Raw genomic sequence first — 25,366 nt, 5'->3', positions numbered from 1 at the left:
TTAGACCACACCCCTTCTCATTACAGAGATGCACATCACCTAATATGCTTAATTGGTAGTAGGCTTTCGAGCCTATACAGCTTGGAGTAAGACAACATGCATGAAGAGGATGATGTGGACAAAATACTCATTTGCCTAATAATTCTGCACTCCCTGTATCCCTGCAGAATGCAGCAGGTTTGATACATTTAATAGTAGTTGTATTACTTCATGATTAGCTAAAGCATGGATTAATGAAGTCTGGAAGCTTTGATTACAAGTAGTCATTATGTTTTACCTATTAATTTACTTATGATACACAAGAAATACTTTCTTGCATAGGCCATTATAAACATTATTCATCAAATCCAAGTGCCAATTTTATATGTGTGTATGTATGAATTGATTGATTTGTTTATGGCTTGAGGACCCGAAGACAATTTTCCATTGATGTGGATAATAAAGTTATTCTATTCTATTCAAACCTCGAGACTTAAAAGTCGAGCCATCACAGATGGCCACTTGAGGTTGGTACAGGATGTGACTTTCCATAGACTTCCTTTTTAAAATGTCCAAATTTAGAGCAGAAATAAACATGTTTACAGTAAAAAATAAGATTTTTCTCTCTCTTGCTGAATTCCCCCTTCAGGACAACTGAATGGAAGTGAATTTCAATATAACATCCATCTATCTATCCATTCCATTCTGCCACTCATCTGGGTCTGGGTCGTGGGGGTTGCAGTCTAGGTAGAGACTCCCAGCCTTCCCTCTCCCCAGCCACCTTTTCCACCTTATCTGGGAGACACTAAGTTGTTCCCAGGAAAGCTAAGAGATATAATCCCCCCAGCGTGTTGTAGGTTTGCCCCGGGACCTCCTCCCAGTAAGACATGCCCCAACCACCTCGTCCAGGAAATGTCCATGTGAAATACCCAGACCACCTCAACTGGCTCCCTTCAATGTGGAGAAGCATCGACTTTCTCTCAATTGACCAAGTTCCTTACACTATCTCAGTCTTCATAAAAGTGTGGTCCGGCTCTCTCTGGTGGTATGTGGGAAATCTCCAATTTTTTTTAAGATGAAATAATATACCATTGTGAAGGTATGCAAAGACGACACGAGAGTTCCCGAGGCTCTTCTGGGAGCCGGAGTCAACTCCCTGAGCATGAGTTCTCTATGAAGAGTAGCCTTTCCTTATCCCCAGCGGTCACGGCCGCTACAGAGCGCTGGCGGACTAGTTTCCCTCGGCCTTAAAACTGCAAAGGCACGCTGGTGCCACCATCCCAGCCACCATCGATGAGTCGTTGAGAATCGGTGGGGGCGCGGGAGATGCCATCGGTGAGTCAGGAACTATTGCTTGGATGCCGAACCTCCTAGTAGCCAGGAGAATGCGATCCGCTTCTTCTGCAAGTGAGTGGTAATCCTTCACAGCCAGAAGCGGGGAGTTGGCGAGGCCAGCTCGCACCGGCAACTGTCGGAGGAAGACGTGTGAAGAGGAATCTGCCGTCATCCGTTCCTAGCAAGGACGGTGTGCTCTCCATAAGCTTGAGTGCGGTACCATCATCCAGGCACGAGAGAGGGATTCTCGGGCAGCTCTGCATTTGAGAGGGAGTAGCACAACAGCAGCAGCGCCTTGAGAGCGGTGTATTTCCTTTGGGTGGGGGGATCCTGGAGGAGGGTCATCACACAGCAGGTGGACAGCGGATCCAGCGAGGCCACCACATGATGATATTTCGTGTCGACGGCTGAATTATCAGCGCCGGAGAAACGCCCGATAAGACATCGTGAACGCTTCCTGGCCATCCGGTGAAACTGCTGGGAAGACAACGTTGGAGAAACGTTAACATTTTATTTGTACTGCATAATCTGCAGATTCTGACAGAAATCTGCAACTATCCTTTCATCAGGCCATCACTTAAAGACCGGATATCCCACCTGCTGTGAATGTTTTAATGCCGTACAGTTGTTATTATTATCACTTGAACCACTCCAGTGTGAGCTCACCACCTCTATATGACTTGTGCATTTAACTTAATGAGTAGCGTGGCCCACTTGATTGACAGGTGGCTGCAGTTGTGAGCTGTAGCTTCGCTAATTTGAATCAATGAACAGGACTACAGACTGTGGTGCTGGTGAATTTGAATGCAATTATCTAGTAAATTAAAGGGCTTAAGCTTTCAAAACATTCCTTTTATAAAGTAAGTAAATCTCCTTTGTCAACATTAATAGCAGGTATCAGTCTCTGTGTCTCTTGCACCTTGCTAAACAAGTTTACTAAAGTTAGCAGAAACGTAGCGCTCCACCATTTCATCTAAATTTCATGGTGACAGCCAGTATGCTTGATGGGAGGCCTCAACACAGTAGTCCACAAACCGCTGGGGGACGTCACAGCGGCTACATCCAACTTTTATTTGAAGCCTGTGATCAAATCCACATGATTGTCAGTGACAGTTTACAAGGCTACATGACTTCATAAAGATATTTTTCTTTCAGTGTATTTTCCTTTGGCCTTTTACATGTTGTTCTGAAGATTTTTACGATACTTTCCACTGCTGTATTCCCTCCATAATGACATACAGTTTTTGGCCTCAGTGATCCAAGTCTGTGCTTTCAGTCCTCGTAAAGATATAGGAGGTGGTTCTTCTTGCCTGTGAACTCTACTACCGCTGACTAGTGGCTAGGCAGTTTAGTCCATTTTTTTTCTGCCATCTTCACCTGAACCAGCGAGGTAGCTGAATGAAAGAGAGAAGAGAGAGATGTGTTAAGACTCCACACGGTTAATTACAGGCATAGCAGAGCTGCTCTCTACATTTATAATTACCCCATACCTCTGTCTTTCCCAGTTCTCTTTGTGTGGTTTATCTCTCAGCTTTGTCCCCTCTAATGACACATCAGCCCTGAAATGAGCTATAAAACTTGTCAACTGCTTTTTAACACTGTTTTCTTCTCTAAAGTGGATCTTTTCCCAGCAGAGAGGGGAAGCGTTTCAGGTAATAACAGGTTCAGACTTTGGCTCCTCCATTCACGGATGCAGATTTTTGAGGATCGAGTATCGAACCCGAAGACACTCTGTGTTTATTAAGCTCCCCAATAATAAAAGTATTCTTCTAGTGTGGCTGCGCTACACAGGGTGTTCTCGGTACAGATGATAAAACAGTTCATTGCGATAATAAATTAATTGCAAAGAAGGCAGTTCTAGGAATGGGAAATGTTGCCGGTGCGTTTGCCATTTGAATGTCAGGTAGTGCAGGTGTGATGCAGATTAGCATCGGTGCATTTAGCTCAGAGAAATTGTCAACTGAATATTGACCTTTAGTCTGAAAACGGATTGGTGGGGCACAAAAACATTGCTTTATCTGCGTGCATAAATTTACTTGTGGCCCACAAGTTAACTCTGTAGCTGCCACAACAACAGCTTGGCTTTCTCCATAGAGTCTTATTTGTGTCAGCAGCTCTTCACATGGTGGTGTGAGGGATGATTGATTGTAAAGGAGGTTGTTGCTGCTGCTGCTGTGTTGAGATGCAGGGACTTTTGGCAGCATCTGATTATTTCAGTTATTACATTTGGCTCAGTATTGTGGTGTATACATCTACACTCTACACAAACTGGAAAAACATTTATTAACATTAAAATGAAAGATTTCTTAAGTTGTCATCGCCACACCCCTCTTGCAGCATATTCCATTGCACGTGAAATTCACCCTCCAGGTTTTTTTTACCTTTAAGGTTTACCTGGAAGGATGAAACTTAGCCGAGTCTTGAAACTGCAGATTTCCCATTGTTTTTCTAGTGAAAGGAGTCTGCACATGTCCAGCCACAAGAGGAAAAAGGCTTATCAGCCAGAATACTTGAATGTGCAGGATGCAGGGGGGGAAAAAAGTCAGCGTGGCCGCGCATACATCAACCCAATGCCAGGTGATGGATAAGCAAAAGATTAACCTCACACAGGATTGTGCTTGTATTGGGTGAGAGCTGCATCGAAGGCTCCAGGTGTGTTGGAGGTAAGCAAGTGGAAAACAAACCAACCCCCCAAAAATAGAGTCGCTCTTCCAGCTGAATGCAAAACTGAAGCCAAATGTAGACAAATATGAAGTAAAACCCAACACAGTATAGCAGAATAAAGAGAAAACCACATATTGGCTGCACTGTTGAGCTAATGCAGCTACTAGAACTAATTTTAGATGCATAATGCTTCAATTATGGACCTTTCTCTGCTTTTTCTCTGTCCCTCTCTCTACATCACTCCCATTATGACCGCAATTAGGAAACTTTTCTCGATTTGTTTTTGAATAGGGTGGTTTTAAATGTGACCTATATTCCCTAATGGAGCGGTATTATAGGGGCAGTGTCGAGGTTACTTAAACGGATATTTTGATGGCATTTAGTGCAACAGGGCTTCTCTTGTCACGATGCATATGCTATTCCTGTATGTGTGTATGAATGGGCGAGTATGCACATGTGAAAGAGGATCACTGAGTGTATGCTAGACTGATACTAAGATATGAGCTAATATCTGGTCATTTTGGATTACTGTATACATGAGTTATATTCAAAAGGGAAAATGATGAGATGACTGCACCTTCTGCATTGTATTTCACCACTGAGTTAGGTTCACACTAGAGGGTGTTTTGGACCATCCATGTCAAAAGAGCAACCGCCAGGCCCTGCTAAACACAGTCCTTTACCGCAGGAGGTCTGCAGTGAAAGACTTTGCACCTCGGGAAAACTGCACAAAAGCCACAGGGAGGACGACGGGTGGCCAAGACCCCGCAGGTTCACTGCTACAGAAACCTTGACTTTACTTCTTGTTCATAGATGTTTTTGACCTGAGGCTTGGCTTATGCTGTCTTGGCTTCAACTGCACTAAGCAGCGACTGCGTTTTTATTGGAATTTGCATGACTATAAACAGAAGGAGTTTGCTGAGTTTATAATAGGCAGCACAGTCATGTAGTGGTTAGCACTGTCTCCCTGTAGCTAGAAGGTTCTGGGTTCATGTCTGCCTTTCTGGCAACCTGTCCAGGGTTTACCCAGTCGTTTGCCTTAGGATAGGGCAAACCCAGAGGTGGATAGGTAGTAAAGGAAGTGAAAGTATGGATGAATTCAAAACACAAGATTAAAAGAGAGCGACATTGAGAATGTGAATATGGAACAGAAAGCTTTTTATTTGATGGAGCCACCGTCCTGGACAAACTGCGCTGTTGTTTGCACGCTGATTTGGAACCAACTAAACTTTTCATATCATAGCGTGAGCTATATATCATTCGGGTTCTTGCGTATGTACACACTTCTTTTTTGCCTGGAGGTTCAGTGAGCCTTGAGGTTCAGGTACAAAAATTGATCTGGTTCATGGACTTCCTTTTATCTTTTTTTTTTTTACTCCAGCGGACCATGACTCACACATGCGTAGGTGGGTTTAAAAGATGCATGTGTTGATATAGGACAGAAATACATATAATTACAGTTGCCGTTGTGTGCAGGACTATTTCCTGGCTTACTGTCAAGGCCACCCGGAGCACCTCAGTGTAGCAGAGATCTTTAAAATTTTCATTTGCACCTGTACATCTGCTGCATGTCTGCTGAACCTCCAAATCCCGAACCTTCCTCCCTACTTCCAAACCTAACTGTCCCCCTGTGAAAAAAGTAACTTCCCTCATTGTTAAATCATGAATTAACAGTTATTAACCACATTTTTCTTAGAAACTTGAGTTTAATGTCACCAGTCACACTCCGTCCTGATTGCTGCCAGTCCTCTTGAGTCACGAAATCATTTAAATACAACATGTCTGATAAAGTGAAATAGGCTTGATCTAAAGAAACAGATAAGAAACAAAGTTATTGACATCTATCATTCTGAAAAGGCTTATAAAGTAATTTCTATGGCTTTGGGACTCCAGTGAACCACAGTGACAGCCATTATCCACAAATGGAGAATACCTGGATCAGTGGTGAACCTTCCCAGGAGATGACTGCTTAACAAAATGACTTCAAGAGTGCATCGACGACTCATCCAGGAGCTCACAAAAGAACCCAGAACAAGATCTAAGGAACTGCAGGTCTCACTTGCATCAGTTAAGGTCAAAGTTCATGATTCATCTTGAAAAAAATCCTGATCGTCTGAGAGACTATTCTGATGATTCAAAAGTTGGACTTTTTGAAAGGTTTGAGTCCCGTAACGTCTGCATAAAACTAACACAGCATTTCATAAAAGGAACACCATAACAACAGTTAAACATGGTGGTGGTAGTGTGATCGTCCACAGCTGCTTTGTTGCTTCCGGATGACTTGCTGTAATTGATGCAACCACGAATTCTGCGCTTTACCAGAAAATCCTGAAGGAGGATGTCCGTTCATCAGTACATACCCCGAAGTTCAAATACACTTGGTCAAAAGAGCTTGCAAAGAAAAGCGTCTGGACTTCTTTAAGTTGCTTGAAGACGTTTCACCTCTCATCCGAGAAGCTTCTTCAGTTCTAAGGTCAAATGGTGGAGAGTCCCAGATATAAACCTAGTGGGAGTGACCCCCCACAGAGGGACAAAAGGACCCCCTGATGATCCTCTAATCGCCTGAGCCAAGGTGTGAAACTGGGTGTGGGTCCCAATCAGCCAGAGTTTCGGGTGTGTTCATTGTGAAACCTGGCCCCACCTTATCATGCAAATTCCTGAGGTCAGATGGCCCAGGATGTGAGTGGGCGTTAAGGCGTCTGGGAAGGGATCTCAAAACTGGATTATAGATGGCAGAGAGTTGGTGTCGTAAACCCCCGCCTCTGTTCAAAGATGGTCGCTCACAGTGGACATAGATGACTTCTTTCACTCCTCTTTCAAACCATCTGTCCTCTCTGTCCAAAATGTGAACATTGGCATCCTCGAAAGAGTGTCCTTTATCCTTAACCCTTGTGTGGTGTTCGTATTTTTGTTACTCAGCCAGTGTTCATGGGTCTGGTGGACCCGCTAGAGTTTTGGCTTTCCAAATTAACACTATCAAACAATTTTATGTTAAATTACTCAACAGATGTTTACTTCATCCCAATTACAAGACATATGAACAGCAAACATGGTTAATTTTTTCCCTTTACCTTTGTTAGATCACATTTATGAATTAATGTGCTTCTCGTTTTTCTTTTATATAAAATGTTATAAATAAATCAGTTATAATCAAGTGGAGTGAGTGGAAAGACACAACACATTTACACGTGAAAAAATAATTAATTGTTTAATTTTTCTTTTGAAAAAAACTGAACACGGGTCTCACAGACCCGAACACCATACAAGGGTTAAGATGCAGATGGACTGCTGAGTCTTGTCCTGTGGAGGTGGCTCTTCTGTGTTGTGCCATGCGCTTGTGAAGTGGCTGTTTGGTCTCTCCAATGTAGAGGTCTGAGCATTCCTCGCTGCACTGTACAGCATACAGTTGTATGCTGTACAGTGCTGTACAGTGCAGTGCTGTACAGTGCAGCGAGGAATGCTCAGAACTGAAGAAGCTTCTCGGATGAGAGGTGAAACGTCTTCAAGCAACTTAAAGAAGTCCAGACGCTTTTCTTTGCAAGCTCCTTTGACTACGATGACCTGGATGACTGAGAACCTTCACAGACATTCAAATACACTTCCACCCCCACTTTCAAATGCAGTCATGGTTATTAAGCGAGCTCTGCAGAGTTTTTTTTTTTAATGTTTTTTGATGGATACATTCAGCAACATTTGAATAAAGCCAATTAATAAAAGTCAGATATACTTTTGAAGAGGTTAAATCTGTTAAAAGTAAATTGCTCATGTGAGCTCTATCTGATAGTATTAATTCACAGGGGGAAAAAAAATTCCCCCATAATAGACAGACACGGGAATCTAATCATAACAGGAACGCTTAGAAAGTAATGTTTACCTATCAAATTTAAAATGTGCTCTAAAACTTAGTGTTTATGTCAGCTCCGTTGGTAGCCCTCAGTCGGTTTCTTACAGTTCTTACAAGCCCTTTCCCTCCGTGCATATGATCCATTGTTAGTATTTGAAATATTGAGGTAAGCCTTGTATTTATTGTCCCAATCATGTCTTTATTGTTGCTCCTGGACTGATTTTATCTGTTGTGACACTTCTGGCAGTTCTGGGAGCCTCGCTTAAGCTAATTTCCAGGAATAAAACATGTAAATCAACTTTTGTGTTTCTTGCTAATTAAATCAAGTTATTTCTGTCACTGTGTCTGAAGAGCCTCCAAGCAGTGTGTTGATGGGTTTCCAACCAACCCATGTGTATGTGCGCATAGGCTTTGGTTCAGCTTTTCCCATGTTTTCTGAAGACCAGGGTGACTCATATCGTGTGTGTGTGTGTGTGTGTGTGTGTGTGCGTATTTATGTGTGCATAAACCAGTGAAATCAGAGCACCGTGCTGTCCCTTGCTTCCAGAACACCGTCTCTCTCTGCTCAGTGACTCATTCATCCAGACTAGAGGATTAATCTGTCAATGCTGTTTCCCATTGACTGACTCTTCGTGTCATCAACACAGCCTATGTTGTCTTGTTTCTGACACTGAGAGATAAGTCTGTCGTAGAACTGAAACTATAGGTCCATTATTTGATGAGTCGATTTGCAGAAAATGAAGTAATTTTCCAGCTATTTTCTTGTCCCAGCTTATCTAAGGTTGCCACTTTTGTCTTTTTTATATCACTGAAAGCTGGATGTTTTCAGATTTGCACTGTTGGTTGGAGAAAGAAAAGCATTTGAGCGCCATACCTTGAGCCCATCTTCCCTTGTCTTTATCCTTGTGCTTTTCATTGAACGTTGAATTGCATGAGGTTCATTGTACCAGAGTGGTTTTATAAAGTAACGTCAGCTAAATACTCCTTTGTCTGTGTCTGTTTCTGTATATGTTTTCCAGCCTTTCTCGGGTGACCAGATGGACGACTTCAGCAGTGAATTATTTAACAGTTTCTTCGACGACCATGTATTAGAGCGACCCCTACTGGCAGAAAGACCTTCATTTTTACACATTGACATGGACAGCAGCCCAGGTGAGCTCCTCTTGTTTTATTATGAGAGATAATCCAAATCCACCTGTCACACCCACCCACACACAGCTCCTTATGGCTGGGCTTTTTTTGCTCCGTATCATCCCTTTTAGTTGTTTAGTTCTCACTTGTTTTCCGTAATCACCAGTAATTCCAGGAGCACTGATTGATCCTTGGATCGAATACACATGGGTACAGCACCAGGTTGGACTTACGTATGCTGGTATGATGACAATAGCTATTGAACTGTAAGCTAAGGCCAGTTGCTGCAATTCATTTGCTGTGTGTTTCTATTCTTTGTACTCTTCTTTGGCGCAGTAATAACAGATGTCTGGAGCCGCGACTCAAGAGAGCACCGCAGTTCTTTTTTTGTTGGTCTTTGTTCATTGAGGGCAGCCCAGAACTGTACATTTACCTCTTTTTCACCAATGAAGCACCAATCCTGGTGCCTACTCTAGAACCAGTTTCATGCATTTTCACCAAATGACTGGCGCCAGGGCCAGAATTGCTGGGCACAAGTTAGAAAGTTGGAACCAGAGGTGGGACCAAGTCATTGTTTTGCAAGTCTCAAGTAAGTCTCAAGTCTTTATCCTCAAGTCTCAAGTCAAGTCTCAAGTAATGTCAGGCAAGTCAGAGTCGAGTCTCAAGTCACTGGTGTAAAAGTCCGAGTCAAGTCACAAGTCTGAAACTTTGAATTTCAAGTCCTTTCGAGTCATTAAAAAAAAAAACAACGAAAAAATAATGTTGCAGTTATGCTAAATGTAAATATTAGACCATGTAATTTTAAATCTGTGTTTTTCTCAACACATGACAAAAGTGAACGTAGAAAATATACACAAATTGTGAAATTGCACCTCTTTAAAATGCAGCTCAATTAAACCTAGCTCCAAGAATAATTTTCACCGACAGTTCTGAGATAAGCTGCATGTTATTCTTGGATGCGGTTGTAGGACCGGCTTTAAAATCGCATGACAAAAATATCATACACATTAAAAAAAACTGTTTCACCAACGTAGCCTGGAAAACATTTGCTAGTTAGATGAAGTCAGCTATCTCATCGTAGCATATTTATATGCATATTTATAATCATACGGTTCTTGGAGTGAGTGCATACACTCATGAAGTTTAGTAACTTCAGGTCACTGCAACAAGCCCAGGTACAGTTTACCGACGGATGGGTGCAGGACCTTGAAATGCACCGTGTAGAAAGTAAAGACCATCGTACGTATCATAAGTTTACCAGTCTCACAAATTGTCGTCATAAATACACATTCGTTAACCGTTTATTAATAGGACCTTTGAGCTCAACGGTAATTAATTAGCAGTGGAAATAATTTCTGGTAGCATCACAGAAATGTAGCAGTGACAATAATACTGTATGCTGTAATCGTACTGGGCAATTAGTGATACAAAACAACTGTTTTATCCTGTGAATAAAAGTATATGTTTTTGTCAATGTACCATAATAACAGAAGCGAAACGCAATATTGTGTCAGGACAATTCACTATTTATGCACAATAAATAAAGGAGCATAGCGCGACCATTTCTGTTCAGCGCCAGACTTGCTTGTAACCTATATCACCAATTATGTTATGAAAATGACGTATTAACTACTAAAAAACACTAAACACTGACCTTCGTGTAAATGCTTGGAGCAGACTAACCTGTGAGCTGGAGTGTTCTGGGACGTTATATTTGCTCTTTGAATGGCTGCAATCCAGTCGCGTCTTTGTTACTTCGGAAACATGGCTGAACAATTTCTCTTCAACCGATCTCTTTACCCGTCGGCTTCCCGTGGCTGTCATGCGACCGGCTATTGCAGTTAATAATACAACAGCTTCTTGCCATTTTTGTGTTTCTTTTTATCGCTGTGTAACTGATTTTAATTGAAAGCCTGCGTGCGCTAGTACCGCTTGCCACGAGTTCCCAGAATCCTTTGCGGTTCTACCCGTGAATGACGTCACATTTTCAATCTCTATATAATATGCATGTTAAATTTTATATTTGGGGTAAAATATCAAGTCTTTTCAAGTAAACCGGTTCAAGTCCAATTCAAGTCCCAAGTCATTGGTGTAAAAGTCCAAGTCAAGTCACAAGTCTTAGAACATTTTTTCAAGTCAAGTCTAAAGTCATAAAATTAATGACTCGAGTCTGACTCGAGTCCAAGTCATGTGACTCGAGTCCACACCTCTGGTTGGAACCAGTCACATCTGTGGTTATGGGAAAAGCCACTGTAAGAAGTTCACCGTTCAAACCTGTCTAAAGGTCAGAACTAGCTCAACTGTGGCAACCATATCATTGCTTTAGCCAACCTTTGGGGAGAAAAGTCCCCAGTCTCATTACTTGGGTTGAATCAAAAGCCTTCTCTGACATCAGCGCTGGCTCCTTCTGTGCCCAAGAGTTCAAATTTCATGATATGAGAGCCAGCTTTTGTTGCCAAAGTCTGACTTCCAGAACTCCTGCCTGCGGAACGGAACAGATTAAACTCACTTGTTACTGGATCTTGTTTATCAGCTCAAAATTATTGCAAAATAGGCGCTCACAGCCTGTGGAAGCTGTCATCAGCTCATCACTTGAGACAAATGAGTGTCACTGTTAGTCGTTGCCATTAGGGGTGGGTTTTTATAATCGATTCATTGATTAAAATCGATTCTGGCTTGGATAACGTAAAATCGATTAATTAAAATCCTGAATCGATTTTTTTAATATAAATTTATTTTGCCCGAAATGCCAGAATCTCTGGTGACATCTCACAAAATTTCAAGAACCACCAAACAGCTAAGACAGTAAATGAGAGCAGGAACACGGATTCTGCACAAAGACTTAAACACACAGCGCGACCCGCGGATCAGAATCATTTAGATGTCGCCTTTCTCACCCGACGGCACGGACACGGTCGGGGCTGAAAGCCGACAGCTCACTGATTCTGATCTGTCGGCGGGTCCGCGCTTTGTGTTCACGCCCTTTATGCGCTGATTCTAAAGCTGTTAGTTTGATCTCTTTCCAAACAATATTGACCGAACCAGCAGCAAAAGAAGATTCACATAAACATCGTCATGAATTCACTCTGACTTTTACTGTTTTGCTTCCACCGCGATGCACAGCTCTCTCTCTCTGTCTCTCTGTCTCTCTCTCTCGCCCTCTCTCTCTCTCTGTCTCTCTCTCTCTCGCCCTCTCTCTCTCTCTGTCTCTCTCTCTCTCTGTCTCTCTCTCGCCCTCTCTCTCTCTCTGTGTACTTCAAGAACAGTTTCCCTTTCTTCATTATTCGCTTGCTTGTTACGCACAAGTCTACCGTTGTTTACAGCGCTGTCGGCCGCTGTTTTTTTCCCTTTTACATTCTTCCGAAAAGAAAACCTCATTTCTGCTGTTCAATACTGAACAAATTTAAACTTTTTAAAATTATTCAAAATGCAAAACGCTTAACCATGTCTCTAATAAAACCGCTGTAACTTCAGAGGTAATGTTCATATGTTGATTAATGGTTTTCTTTCGTTTTTGATGTACTGCAGAATATTTTTATAAAATCCCAGGCCAGGAAAACCACCTTCATGTTTTTCTGTGTTTTATCTTCAGCTACTTTGACACAAAGGCATCTGCTGTGATGCTTACACCTTTGATAAAGTCTTGCGTGTGTCAGCTTCCTTTTTATTGATACAAAAATATGTAAATGTACTGATCTGAATTATAATATTTCTGACTGTCAAAATTTCCCAGATTTAAATCGAATCGAATCGAATTAAATCGAATCGTGGATCGAATCGATTCGGGACCTTGTGAATCGGAATTGAATCGATTCTAGAAATCAGTGACGATACCCAGCCCTAGTTGCCATAGTCACAAAGTCATTAGAATGATTAGAAGAAAGGACAAAAAGCAGGATGTTATGTTATTATCATGTCTCAAGAACGCCTGAGTCACTTTTACATTAAAGTCTTAACAGCACTCTCACTATGTATGGACATATGTATATGTACTACATGTGGATATGTACATAGCATCATGAATGTATACATTTATCCAGAAAATAGTACTTTTAGTACTCTGGAAAAGTTTATTCTAATGAGTTTGGTAGTCACTATTTGGCATGACCACCTTTATTCTGAACTCTTTTAGTCAGCTTTCCTTTAATTTCTTTAAGTAGTCTTCAGGAATAGTTCTCAAGGCTTGTTGAAGGACATTCAAACCTCTTCTTTGAACGTTGGCTGCCTTTTCCCTCTGTCCTCTGTCAAGATGTTCCCACACAGTTTCAGTAATGTTGAGGCCTGAGCTCTGGGGAGGTCAATCCATGACTGGTACTGTATGCTTTTACTGCATTGATAGTGTGTTTTGCATCATTGTCATACTGAACAATGAAGCTGTTCCTGATTAGTTGCTTTTCAGATGGTATTGCATTGTGAATCACAATCTGATGGTGCATTTCTGTGGTCATAATTGCATCAGTTTCGGCAGGAACTCCAGCACCACTGGTTGAAATTCAGCCCCAAACCATGATAGGGCCTCCACCGTGTTTTACAGATGACTGTAGACACTCACTGTTGTACCTCTCTCATAACCTCTTCCACATATCCTGACAATGATTCTAACCACATTTGAATTCATCACTCCATCAGACCTGTTGCCACTGATTTTCAGTCCAGTTCTTGTGTAATTTGGCATATGTCAGCCTTTTCTCCTCATTTCTCTTTCTTAAGAATGACTTCCTTGTTATCCTTCCACTGAGACAATTTGTAATGAGCCTTCGCTGAACAATAGCTGATCACCTAAAAGTTCAGTATCATCTCTCAGGTCCTGTGTCAGGTCTTTGCTGGATTTTTCCTGTTTCCTACGGACATGAGTTGCAGATACTGTTCATCCAAAGTGATTTTTTTTAGGTCTGCTTCTTCTTCTTTTGTTCTCAATTATTTCCTCAAGATTTTAAGGATACACTCAACTTCATGTTGAGATATGGCAAATTTTCAGCTAATACCTCTTTGGGAATCAGCTTGTTGGTGCAACAATACTTTTTTAATCCTGTGTTATTGTTGACATTCTTCATAGATTTAACTATGAAGAAATGGGAACAAATGATGTGTTTTTGTGACAGTCTCCTAGCAACAAAGTGCCTAAAGATACAATTTAAAATGGGTTCTTTGCTACATTTTTTTTTATTTGTAGGATCAACACTGGTTCATCCTTTGAGTTGTTACATGGCTTAATAAACAAAACATTCCTGTGACAATAGTCATGACTGGACTGATAATAGGTCAAAAGGGAGCCAAAGGGAAATTGTTGAAAGACCTTGGAGAACTATCGCTCCTTGGAAGCAAACTATAAAGAAATGATAGGTAGCTCGAGACTTATGCACAGCACTGGGAGTAATTGTGAGAGTCTTAAACCTTGGACATCATGAAGTTCCCAGCAGATTTTTCTGTCTAATTAAAGAAAATCATGAATATTGAGGGGCAGCATTCATGAGGAACCCGTGCTCTCATGATCATCATCGATTAAGGCCTTAATGACAAGATATGTCTTAATAGCTATCACTGATGCAGCCAAGAGACCGGAAGAGCACTGCAGTGACACCGCTCATTCATGAGGTGTCGGGCTCTGAACTGGCTTTGTGGCTTCCTTCTGTAATCGTGCTGTCATGTTATAACTTCGTATTTACATGACAGAGAGTGTGACTGAAATCTTTTTAAAAATTGGAACTGAAAACAATTGACTCAGAAGATGAGAAAGCTCTCAAATATGCACACACAGAGCTTGCACTGCTACATTTTCCATCCTTGTGAGACGGCCTTGTTAATCTCACAGATATTCAAGCAGAGCACAGCTACTCCTTGAGTGAAGACTCAGCCCCCCAGAGCCCAGCCCTGTCAGTCAAAATGGACCAAGACTCTGGTAAGTTTGATCTTTTCATTATTTCTTAGCCTTGGCTTCTTTTTAAACCGCTCAGAGCCAAGCAAAGCTCTCCTGCTGATGTTTAGTCTGGCTCTTTATCACGCTGGCTGTCCCCTGGTTATCTGGTTGGCTCAGGTTTCTGCCTGATATAACACATAGCAGGCAGCCTGACCCTCTCTGCTGCCTGTCAACTGTCGTGCACTTCGATTGGCTCAATCCTGTCATATATAATCAATGGCTTAATGATCCACTTGCACTTTGTGTGCAAGTTGAGGAGAAATGTTGCATATTCTGAGTCCTGCTTTCTTCACCTTCCTCTGTCTATTCCTGACTCATCTTCCTCATTATCCCTACCCTCCCTGTCTGCGTCTCTACCTGTCTCGCTCTCGCGCCGTCTGTCTGGGTGCTGTCTGTTCTCCGTTTGTCCCGGGGATCCTGCTGTATGAACCCAGTATGAGCAGCTTTCCTCCAGCTAAGCCCTGCCCACCTAACACACACAGACACACACACACACACACACACAGACACACGCACACACACACACAGACGCACACAACACTATGACAAGCGTATGGTTTTAAATCTGCAGCTTTAGCCGGAGCCAGCGGAAACTCTCTCTCTCTCTCTTCTGTCAGGTTATCTCTCTCGTTCTCTCTCCTTTTCTCTGTCTCTCTGATGCCTGTTTATCTTCTTTTGCTTCTCTGTCTCCTGTAATCCAATAAAATCCACTTCATTCGTATAAATATCAAATTATCTGCACTGCCAAAATGCCACAATTTCTTGAAAAAAAAAAGCACAATCCTTGATGGACAGATAATACTTTGCTCCTGAGAGAGAGAAAGAGAGAGGGACAAAGGATGAAGTCATATCAGGCTGAATAAATCAGTTTACAGTGACAGTCACTCCGGTCGGTCCAAACTTCAAACAAAATATGAATATCTGCACAGTGATTCAAACCCAAACAGGAAAATGGAAAAGAAATACAGCATTAAATATTTGATATTGCACAATTAAAAAAATTGCTTAGTTGTGATTTCATGGTACTTTGTGGATATTCTTTTCTTTATTTCTTCACTGTGCAGTTGGAGCACTATCAGTTCACATATGGTGCACACACACACACATTGACAAACCCACGTTGTATGCATTTGTTATTGGACATGTGCATGCATGCATTTTACAACCCGCATCTGCTGCATGGTGCCTTAATATTTCACTCTAGAGGCAGCGTTCGAAAGTTTTAAAGGGAAATGGTACAATATCGCTTAACCAACTGTGCCCTAACATGCCTTTTCCGCTTGTACACTGGCACAAAAATAAGACGCTGCAAGACTATGTTAATGTTGCTTTGCTTTTCTTTTAGGACGACAACATCTTGTCTTCTTCTCTGCTTTTGCATGAATGTTAAAAAGTTCTCCAAAGCGTCTCTGGCAAGCAAATGGCAAACCCAGCAATGTGTTATAAATAATCATAAAACGGATTTAGTCCCTGTTTTCCAGCATTTCCTTTTAACCTTAACGTGGTTATACTGGAGAGGATGACCAAAAGGGGTTTTACTGTGTGCAGCGGCGGTGAAAGAAAACTGTCTTGCATGCAGCTGGTTGTACATGTTGTCTCAGCGGTTTAAGAAGCTTTTAAGAAGTTTTTTTTTAGCATTAGCTACTATATTAGGCTCTGTTTTATGCACAGTGCTGTGCCTGTTGAATAAAGAGCTGCATGTCAGATTAGGCCACTTGTTGAATGCTCAATTTTCACTTCTAGATTTGACACTTTTCACAATGACAGATAAGTTGTGGCACTCCTGGACTATTAGCTGTCATATTGGCATGTAGCAGTGTTTTGACAAGACTGCTGCATCTGAGAAGTTCTGCGGTATCGCTGCATGAATGACTTTTCAGGGTTGGACTTCTGCGCACAGTTCCATTGCTGTGTGTTATTGCTTATGCAGTTTGGAGAAGGGGACTTTGATAATAATAATAAAAAAAATGCACATGTGGTCACAGCACATGTCTTGTGAGATTCCAGGCCATTTAGCGTGCATGCTAAAATGTTTCTGAGACGGCAAGTCTTGGTCATAAATCCTAGTATCTCAGTTCCCAGAATCAAACTCTAATCCTTGCAGCCTTGCCAAAGATGCGCACATCCTTGCAGGCCTTTCCAGCTTCAAACGAGAGCACGGCAGTAGAGCAGCTGCTTGTTTGTCACGATGAGTCAGGTTAATTAAGCACCAAGAGGTGTTAGACGTTTTTGACCTTTCAGAAAGCACGTCAGTTCTGAATGAAGGGATTTGTGGATCTTAGTGTGCTTTGTTGGACAAGAAGGTCCTGTCCAATTAGAATTACAATGATGGGTAAAACAGTGGATGCAAGGATCATGTAGCACTCACAGACAAGATCAGACTTATTTGACACCCACTGCTGGGCTGTTTATACGAGAAGCGTCCTGATAAACACCCAGAAAAAGTTGCCCCTATTGCCCCAGCAAGTATCACCCATGTTGCATTGCTTGAATTGCACAGTGGTTGATAAAAGTGAGATCAGATATTAGCCTGATGAACTGCATCCAGGCCACTTTTGTCTTAAAGTACCCATCACATACAGTGAACACAGCACACAATAGATGGAAGGTCATTACGGTTTATATGGAAATCAAGAAATCAGTTAGTGCTTACTTAGCCTCAGTCTACAACAGCAACGTATCACTGTAACAATAAAAGATTATGATGTCCTCCTATTTGGGCGGTTCCCAACAAATCAAGTCAGTTCAATCCTATTTTATTTATATAGCACCAAATTGCAACAGCAGTCACCTCAAACTCATTTTACATCACGGCCCACTTTGATTTTAGGTGAGGCACACTGGGGAAACTGCCCTCTCTATTAGTGTAAAGAAGTTTAACTTCAATTTAATCTCCCAGTTATCTCAATGTAAGAAACAGAAGTGCGATTTCACCAGCACATTTTTAGTTTTTGTGATAAAGAAATGTTGCTGTAGTAAACAAAAGAAATCTGTCAGCACGACTGTTTGGGCTTAAACTGTAAGAAATAAATGTGTAAAATTACAGCCAAAGTTTTGGCAGCTGACTGCCCAGACTGTTAATTCACAAAAATGTCCTGTTTTATTTATTTATTTATTTATTGCACTGTGAACACAGTGTAAAAATTCAAAATTTATGTAGCCCACGGTGAAAAAAAATCATTTTTTCTGTCATTTAATTGTTTATCTGAATGGCTGTGGTGGACAGAGAGGCAGAGATTAATAATAACTAATGATTAACTTATAAACACAGAGAGAGTTAAAAGAGGTGAGTGAAGAAGAACCACTCAATGCATCATGGGAAGTCTCCAGCAGCTTAGGGCTATTGGAACATCAATAAGGGAGGATTCAGGGTCACCTGATCCAGCCCTAACTACAAGCTTTGTCAAAAAGGAAAGTTTTAAGCCTAATCTTAAAAGTAGAGACGGTGTCTGTCTCCTGAATCTAAACTGGGAGTTGGTTCCATAGAAGAGGGGCCTGAAAGTTGAAGGCTCTGCTGCTTAAAATCAGTAGTGATCAAATGTGGTTTGGTGGTTTCTGGAGGTCTTCAAGGGTCACTTGGCTGCCTTGCTTTGTTGTTACTGCAGGACTCACACTGCTTCCAGCAGAACACAACAGCGTACAGATTGTCTGTGGTCATTTTAAACTTTCTTTCTTCCTCTCAGCGTGTGGTCTTTGTTGCTGTTGTTGTGCCTCTTATTCGGTTAAAGAGAAGCTGCGTGTTTTACTGCAGCTCCTTTTTGCGCTGATCCATTGAATGTTTTAATGCTACTGCTGCCCCGCTGAGATCAAACACAGCAACCACCTCGCCTCCATTAACCCCCCGTGGTGACTGCCAGGAGCCATTTGGTCATTAACGCCGGATTTCTTACCTGAGCTTACAGCAATTTACCCACACAGGAAGACCTTTAAAGCTTTCTTTCTTTTTTTTAATTAACAACATTCAACGAAATTCCAAAACGTGGAGAGTGAAACAATTGGTTTTACTTGTCCTAAACCTTACATTTACATTTAGACAAGTGTGTCACTGTGATGTCAGTGGAAATATCACAGTGGCCTCTCCGTGTTCAGGACCATTTTCTTATGCATTGGCTAACAGCTAAGAGCTTCTGGTATTCATTAAAAAAAACAGTGTTAGAGGACTTAACGAGGGCAGGAGGCTTAACGAGACTCAGGCGAGCAGCAGGACTGGCCTCATTAAGGAGAGGACTCTTTCTGATAGGCAGGATGTGTGGCATAGGTAAATGTCGGATCCACCCCCAAAACTGGATTCCTGTCTTCCTCCTGATGCCTTTTGTGCGCTCATTGATTTCCTAAAACATTTCAGGCTCACGTTGCTAATCAGCAACATTAGCGGCGAATGATATTTTTCACAGGTAGCTGAGCCGTAATGAGTGTGAGATCATGCAGGAGTCGGGGCAGCATGGAAAAAAATACTGAAGTGGGACTAATGAGCTGTTTGGGGTGGGGTCCTCGCACTGCCAGTGGAGGTTTTTATCCAGCTACATTATCATTATCATCACTTCTATGGCAGTTACGCTTGCTAAAGGGACGTCTATTACAGTGATGCCGTGGCGTGGAAAAATGCGATTAACTGATTAGGCATTTGCTTTTTGCTTCACTGCAGTCAGTTAAAAACCAAAAAATGTTAGGATTTCCTGCTTTTAACTGTTTTTTTCTGACTTTTGAGGAGTTGGGGGCCTGTTGATGGGACAAAACAAGATATTTTGAGATGTCACCTCAACCTTCAGGAAGTAATAACAGGGATGTTTTTCATCAATTCGCAGACCTAAGGACCTTTTTTGTGTAGAATAATTGAATAAATTAGGAATAAAAGCGCAGCGATTGTTAGCTGCAGCCTTGGACTTAAGCTCTTCCAGCTCAAGGGGGAAGTGCTGCGGTTGGACTTATTAAGCCCAATTTTCTACGCTCATGTACTACCTACTGATGTACAAACTCAGATAATGCACAGTCCATTGATGGCAATAATTCGTCCCTCTATTGCCTGCATCGCTTTGAACATTCAGTCAAGTATAGGCTAAAAGGCAGATTTTTATAGGGTTGAGAGACCCTTGTGATTTCAGAAGCAAATGGCTATCCATGTTTGTGCCCACTGTGATTGAACTATTGGGTTCAAATAATCAGCAGCAAGTAGATTTAGATATATTGTAGCTCATAATGCTTCTTATCATTGTTTTTCACTGCCCTGAGGTGTTTATTCCTCACATGGCTGCTGACTTTGGGCGTTACCCACACGCCCAAAGTCAGCAGCCATGTGATTTATTCTCTCTCTGCTGTAGTGATGGACAGGATACAGACACAAAAGCACGCAAGCAGCTGTCTGATTGGGAATACACCTCCGTCCCCCCTCTTTGCTCTCACCAATCACGCACACACTCACGGCTTGTAAACTTCAGTCCGTTTTTTACCAGCACAATGTTGCTAGGAAACCAGGATGTGATTAACGTGACGTTCACACACACAGACGCACGCACGAAAAAGCAAAAGCCCTCTTTCAATGCACCAGGGGAGCCTTTAGGATGCGTGTTTGATGCGACAAACATCAAAGTCACTGGCGTGGCGTTCGTGTGTCAGTGCTGACATAATGAAACATCCTCACTCCTCCCTGTCTGCGCGCAGTTAACTCTTTAAAAGTTGTGTCGTGGTTTCGCTTTTAACGTTGTAGGAAGAAAACTTTTAATGCGTGACTTTTGCCTAATTATGCCCCGTGGAGCAGCTCACCTTTAAAGGGCCTTAATTCAAAGCATGTGCAGCTGACCCTTTAATTCTGGTTAGACATACTCGTATGTCCCAGGGTTATAAGCGCTGTTCAAATAAACAGGACAGTTGTATTGAAAATTTCCATTTGAAAGCTCGCGGAGCCTTTTAGACTTTAACTTTTAGACCTTCACTCACTCTTAGGAGTAGATTCAGAAATAGGTACATTAGAGGGACAGTTCAGGTTTGAGCAGTTTGGAGACAAAGTTAAAGAGGCACAAGATGGTGCGGGCAGGTGCAGAGGTGAAGATAAAGGAAGAAGCCACAACTAGGACCTGTCTTCTAAGGCTAAGAAATACTTCCTAAGCACTGATCAGCCTCCTGAGAACTAGGGAGGCCAGGAGGTCGCTGTCACCAATGCATCCATTCTGAGACATTAGGTGAAATAAAAGGCGACAAAACTTTTCTTTCTTTCTTTCTTTCTTTCTTTCTTTCTTTCTTTCTTTCTTTCTTTCTTTCTTTCTTTCTTTCTTTCTTTCTTTCTTTCTTTCTTTCTCTCCTTCATAAGCTGAGGTGTGGCATTTGGCATGTGTAGTTGGCATTCTTCCAGTGACTGTGTGGGTTCTCTCCAGGTACTCTGCTTCCTCCCACAGTTCAAAGACATGCACTTAGTGGGGTTAGGTTAACTGGTGATTCTAAATTGCCCATAGGTGTTAATGTGAGTGCGAATGGTTGTTTGTCTCTCTGTGTTAGCATCAGATCGGCCATCTGTCGGGCGTGTACCTCGCCTCTCACCCTGTGTTAGCTGCCAACTTGCCATACAATTGTGAATGAGAGAAACAGAAGACAGTGGATTGATTGAGTGGCTCCATTTTTTTTTTTTCAATCTAAACATTCAATTGACGATTGGATTTCTCTTTCATCAACCACAGTGTCACATGACTTATAAATTATTGCACACCACTTTCAAGGACAGTTTCTTTTAACCAGTGCCTCAACTTGGCTTGACTCGGGTTTTGTTTGGTTTTCCGTTATATTTAAGTACCACCTCAATGTTTTCCATTTAAACGTTTGCCCACACACACACACACACACACACACACACACACACACACACACACACACACACACACACACACACACACACACACACACACACACACACACACACACTTCTGAGATGAATCTGGCACAATTGCCTCTAATGCAGAGTAAACTGAACTCCATGTGCAAAATTGGTGGAACGCTACTTTAAAGCCACCTATTTGGAAAGGTCAGAGTTGAGTTGCAAGAAATAGACCACCGAGTAATGTATCTATGGATTAGATGACGCTGTTGATTGCAGCATCTGGATTCTGACTCGCAAACAGGAATCTTGTTAGTTGGATAGAGCAGCTTGGAAAATCTGGAACCAACCAAATCTGTAACCAAACAAAACAGCTGTTTGAGGTTTTGTTCTGTGCAGTTATCCAGCTAACTTGGTCATTTTGTTTTGTGAGACAGGCTTCAGGAGACACGACACTTTCTTGTGGATTTTCCTCCGACCCTCTTTCAGGGACAAAATATCTCCAGAGGGCTACTGTGCTGTGTGGGAGTTAGCAGAACTTGTGCTTAGAAAAGGCTTTAAAAATAAAAGTCAACGTCTATTTTAGATCGTCTTGCTTCAGGTACCGGTAAGAATGTGAAATCTGGTCCCGGGGGTGCAAACGTGAGGAACAGGTCGATGAGGTTACAGCTGTTTATCTATTTATCCTTTCCACTCGTCGTTCTTCTCTTCCCAGGATCCTTCTGACTCAGCACCCCTCATGAGTCATGGCAGTATCTAACAAAGCTTCCAGTGAATTTTTTCTTGTCGTCTGAAGACAGTCTTGTCAAGCCCCTTTTCTTAAGATCACTCAAAATCTTCAATGTTTAGTTAAAACAGTCTCAGAGGTTTGAATGCTGCTTTCATGCCACTGTTTAAGAAGTTTTAGACAAAAGAAACAGTCCAGCAAAGATATGAGGCTTGTCAGAGTGGAAAGAAAGAAGTTCCTCATTAGCTGTCATCAGTCACTAACAAGCAGCACGATGTTAGTCAGGCTTTGTCAGCTTTGTCTTGCCTCAGGTCGTTTCAGGAGGTTGGATGCACTGGCATCTCTGCAGACACACTAAAACTTCCTAAAAATACTTTCTGGATTTCAAAGCAGACTAAACAACGATTTACCTGTGCTCCTCTAGAAATATACCCACATCGTGTTTAGGTGAACCCTCCTTTGAAATTGCACTCTCGCCTCATTGCCGGGTCACTCAATTATGCATATTTTCAGTGTTTAAAGGCGGCGACTGTTTCTCTTCCCAGGAAGCATAATGAGGGCGAGTTGCTGGTTCAGCCCATCTTTTATTTCAGGGTATATACACCAGCTGGAGGGAAATTATGCACCGCAGTTGCCAGAACGACATTGTCCAGCCTTGTCAGGAAGAGCTCAGATATTTTGAGCTCCTTCAAAGTGTGATTTGGAAGCTGTCAATTACTTCCCGTTGGAAGACCTACAGCAAAGCCTCCCTGAAGAGAAATAAGGTCAACTTTGCTCAAGTTTCTCAGTTAACTAGAACCTTCTTTTCTAAAGAATAGGAACACTTTTCTTGAATTCTTGAGACTTTTTGTTGTTGCTGGTGGTTTTTCATTATTGCCACTGGTATTTCATTTGATAGTTGAAAGAAGGAGTTAGCGATTGAACCTTAAGTTGGGATTGTCTGTTCCAATACACAATAACACTGTGGCCTTTAATTGTGAATGCAAAAGTCAGGGCCATATAGTCGGGGTACAATTGTGGTTGTATGTATATGGTTGTATTGGAGTCATGGGGGTTAGGGTTAGGGTTTGCCAGGGTTTGTGTAGATGGGACGGTGTTCCCATGTTGCACTGCTATGACATCAAAACAATGTGATTGCCCGTTCCCCCCTTCCCCTTGTGACACATGGAAAACATCTGCAGGTATTTCTGCAGTTTTTTGCTCTGCTTTAGCTTTTTCTTTGTGTTTTTGTTGTTCTCACACATCAAACCATTTGGTTCAGATTAAATACTTCAGTATAAGAAAGCTGAGGATGACTTTAGGGGAGCATGATCGTGTGGTGGTTAGCATCGTTCTTTCACAGGAAGACGGCCTTTCTGTGTGAAATATTCTCTCCAGGTACTCTGGCTTCCTCCCACAGTCCAAAGAGATGCCTTGGGTTTAGGTTAGTTGGTGATTCAGTATTGGCCGTAGGTGTTAATGGTTGCCTGTCACTATGTGTTCGCCTGCGACAGATTGGCAGTCTGTCCCGGGTGTATTCTACCTCTCACCATGTGATAAATGGGATAGACTCCAGCCCCTTGTGACCCTGCCTGTGTCTGTGGTGTCTTTTCTGTAGAGTTTGAGTGGAGCTTCAGCCAGGACCTGTCAGCTATCTTGGTGAAGCAGGAGGAGCCTGATGTTGGCCAAAGGTTAGATCCTCAGCCTTTGGAAGCCCCGCCTCTCATATTAAGCCCTGCCCCTCCACACAGAGGCTCACCATGGAAACACACGGTTAGCATCCATCTGTCCTTTGCCTCAGTGATGAAACATTTAAAAAAATAAAATGAGTGGTGTTTTTGATGTCAGGTACGTTTGTTGTTTCTACAGGAGTGCAGTCAAGAGGATATGAAGCTCATTGCTATAAAAGATGAACCCAGAGAGATTGGACAGTACCTCAGCCTGCCCAGCGGTAACAGACACACTCACAGTGCTATAGTGGTTTGTCTGACTCAGATTATTTTAATGTTAGAAGTGGCTTCCTAGTGTAGTGGTTAAGACATTTACCTAACATCCCTGGTTTGAAACCAGAAGGAGACACAAATCCCTGGGAGGGCTGAGTCAGGAAGGTCATCTGGTCTAAAAAATCTGTGCCAAATCAAATATGTGGATCCACCCATTGTGGTGACCCCTTGTGAAGGAAGTGAGCAGCTGAATGAGTTAGTTAGTGCACATTTTCACCTAAAGTATTACAAAATAAATTACCTCAAACATCTGTTGGAACAAAAGCCTTCACTTTAAATATGATGAGGGCTTAACCACCCCAGCGTTAGAGGCACTACTACCTTGCAGACCATAATCAGGGCAAAAATACTCGCCGAGCTGTCTCTGCATATGCCACAATAATCACAGCAGTATAATATTTGGGGTCTGGGAGAATGGACTTACATTAGCTATGAATATCTTCAGTGGTCATTTGTTTAAAGTAGAAGCACTGATTCCTTTCACGTGCTGTGCTCCTTTTTAGATGATGCTCTCCAGCTGCCGCCCACCCCTCCCAGCAGTAACCACGGCGACAGTGATGGCTCACTGCCCCCCTCCTCCCCACACCTCCCTCTGCCGCCGTCTTCCCCTCAACCACAACAGAGGCCAGGAGGTCGCGCCTCGTCCTCATCCTCATCTTCTTCGGCCATCTCCTCTTCGCCCCTCCTCACCGCGCCGCATGTGAGTTAAAGAGCCCCTACCCTCTGTGCCCTCTGTTGTTTTTTTCCCTCTCCGTGCCCGTTCTGCAGCGCATGTGGGGGATTTAATGTGTCAGTGGTTTGGTGTTTGCTATAAGAAATGTTCAAATGACTGTGTCCTTATATAGCGCTGTGAGTTTCATAGGCTGCCCTTCTGTTGTGAAAGCAGACACTGTAGAGTTGGGATTTTTGATCTGTAAATCAGCTTAATTTGGGGTTAAATACATCCCATAATTTGCTGAAAGAACAGAAAGTCAGAAAATCCGTC

At 42.3% G+C, this 25,366-nt stretch overlaps 1 protein-coding gene across 2 annotated transcripts in view; it reads left to right on the top strand.

Moving 5' to 3' along the window:
* Nucleotides 1-25,366, top strand: part of creb3l1 (cAMP responsive element binding protein 3-like 1) — a 41,506-nt gene that overhangs the window by 6,236 nt on the left and 9,904 nt on the right. Inside the window, exons 2-6 of one of the 2 annotated variants that reach the window (XM_085397328.1) lie at nucleotides 8,842-8,974; nucleotides 14,766-14,852; nucleotides 23,997-24,151; nucleotides 24,248-24,329; nucleotides 24,885-25,081. In XM_085397328.1, the coding sequence (XP_085253454.1) occupies nucleotides 8,842-8,974; nucleotides 14,766-14,852; nucleotides 23,997-24,151; nucleotides 24,248-24,329; nucleotides 24,885-25,081 (654 nt within the window). The remainder of the gene's footprint in view (nucleotides 1-8,841; nucleotides 8,975-14,765; nucleotides 14,853-23,996; nucleotides 24,152-24,247; nucleotides 24,330-24,884; nucleotides 25,082-25,366) is intronic. The other variant, XM_085397329.1, reaches the window with a different exon arrangement.

Source organism: Rhamphochromis longiceps, linkage group LG23 (assembly GCF_057381845.1).
Source record: "Rhamphochromis longiceps isolate RC_006_pf linkage group LG23, R_longiceps_female_GT1.1, whole genome shotgun sequence".
In the NCBI taxonomy this organism is placed as follows: domain Eukaryota; kingdom Metazoa; phylum Chordata; class Actinopteri; order Cichliformes; family Cichlidae; genus Rhamphochromis; species Rhamphochromis longiceps.
The sequence above is the reverse complement of the archived record's forward strand: the minus strand, read 5'-3'. Positions and strand labels throughout refer to the sequence as shown.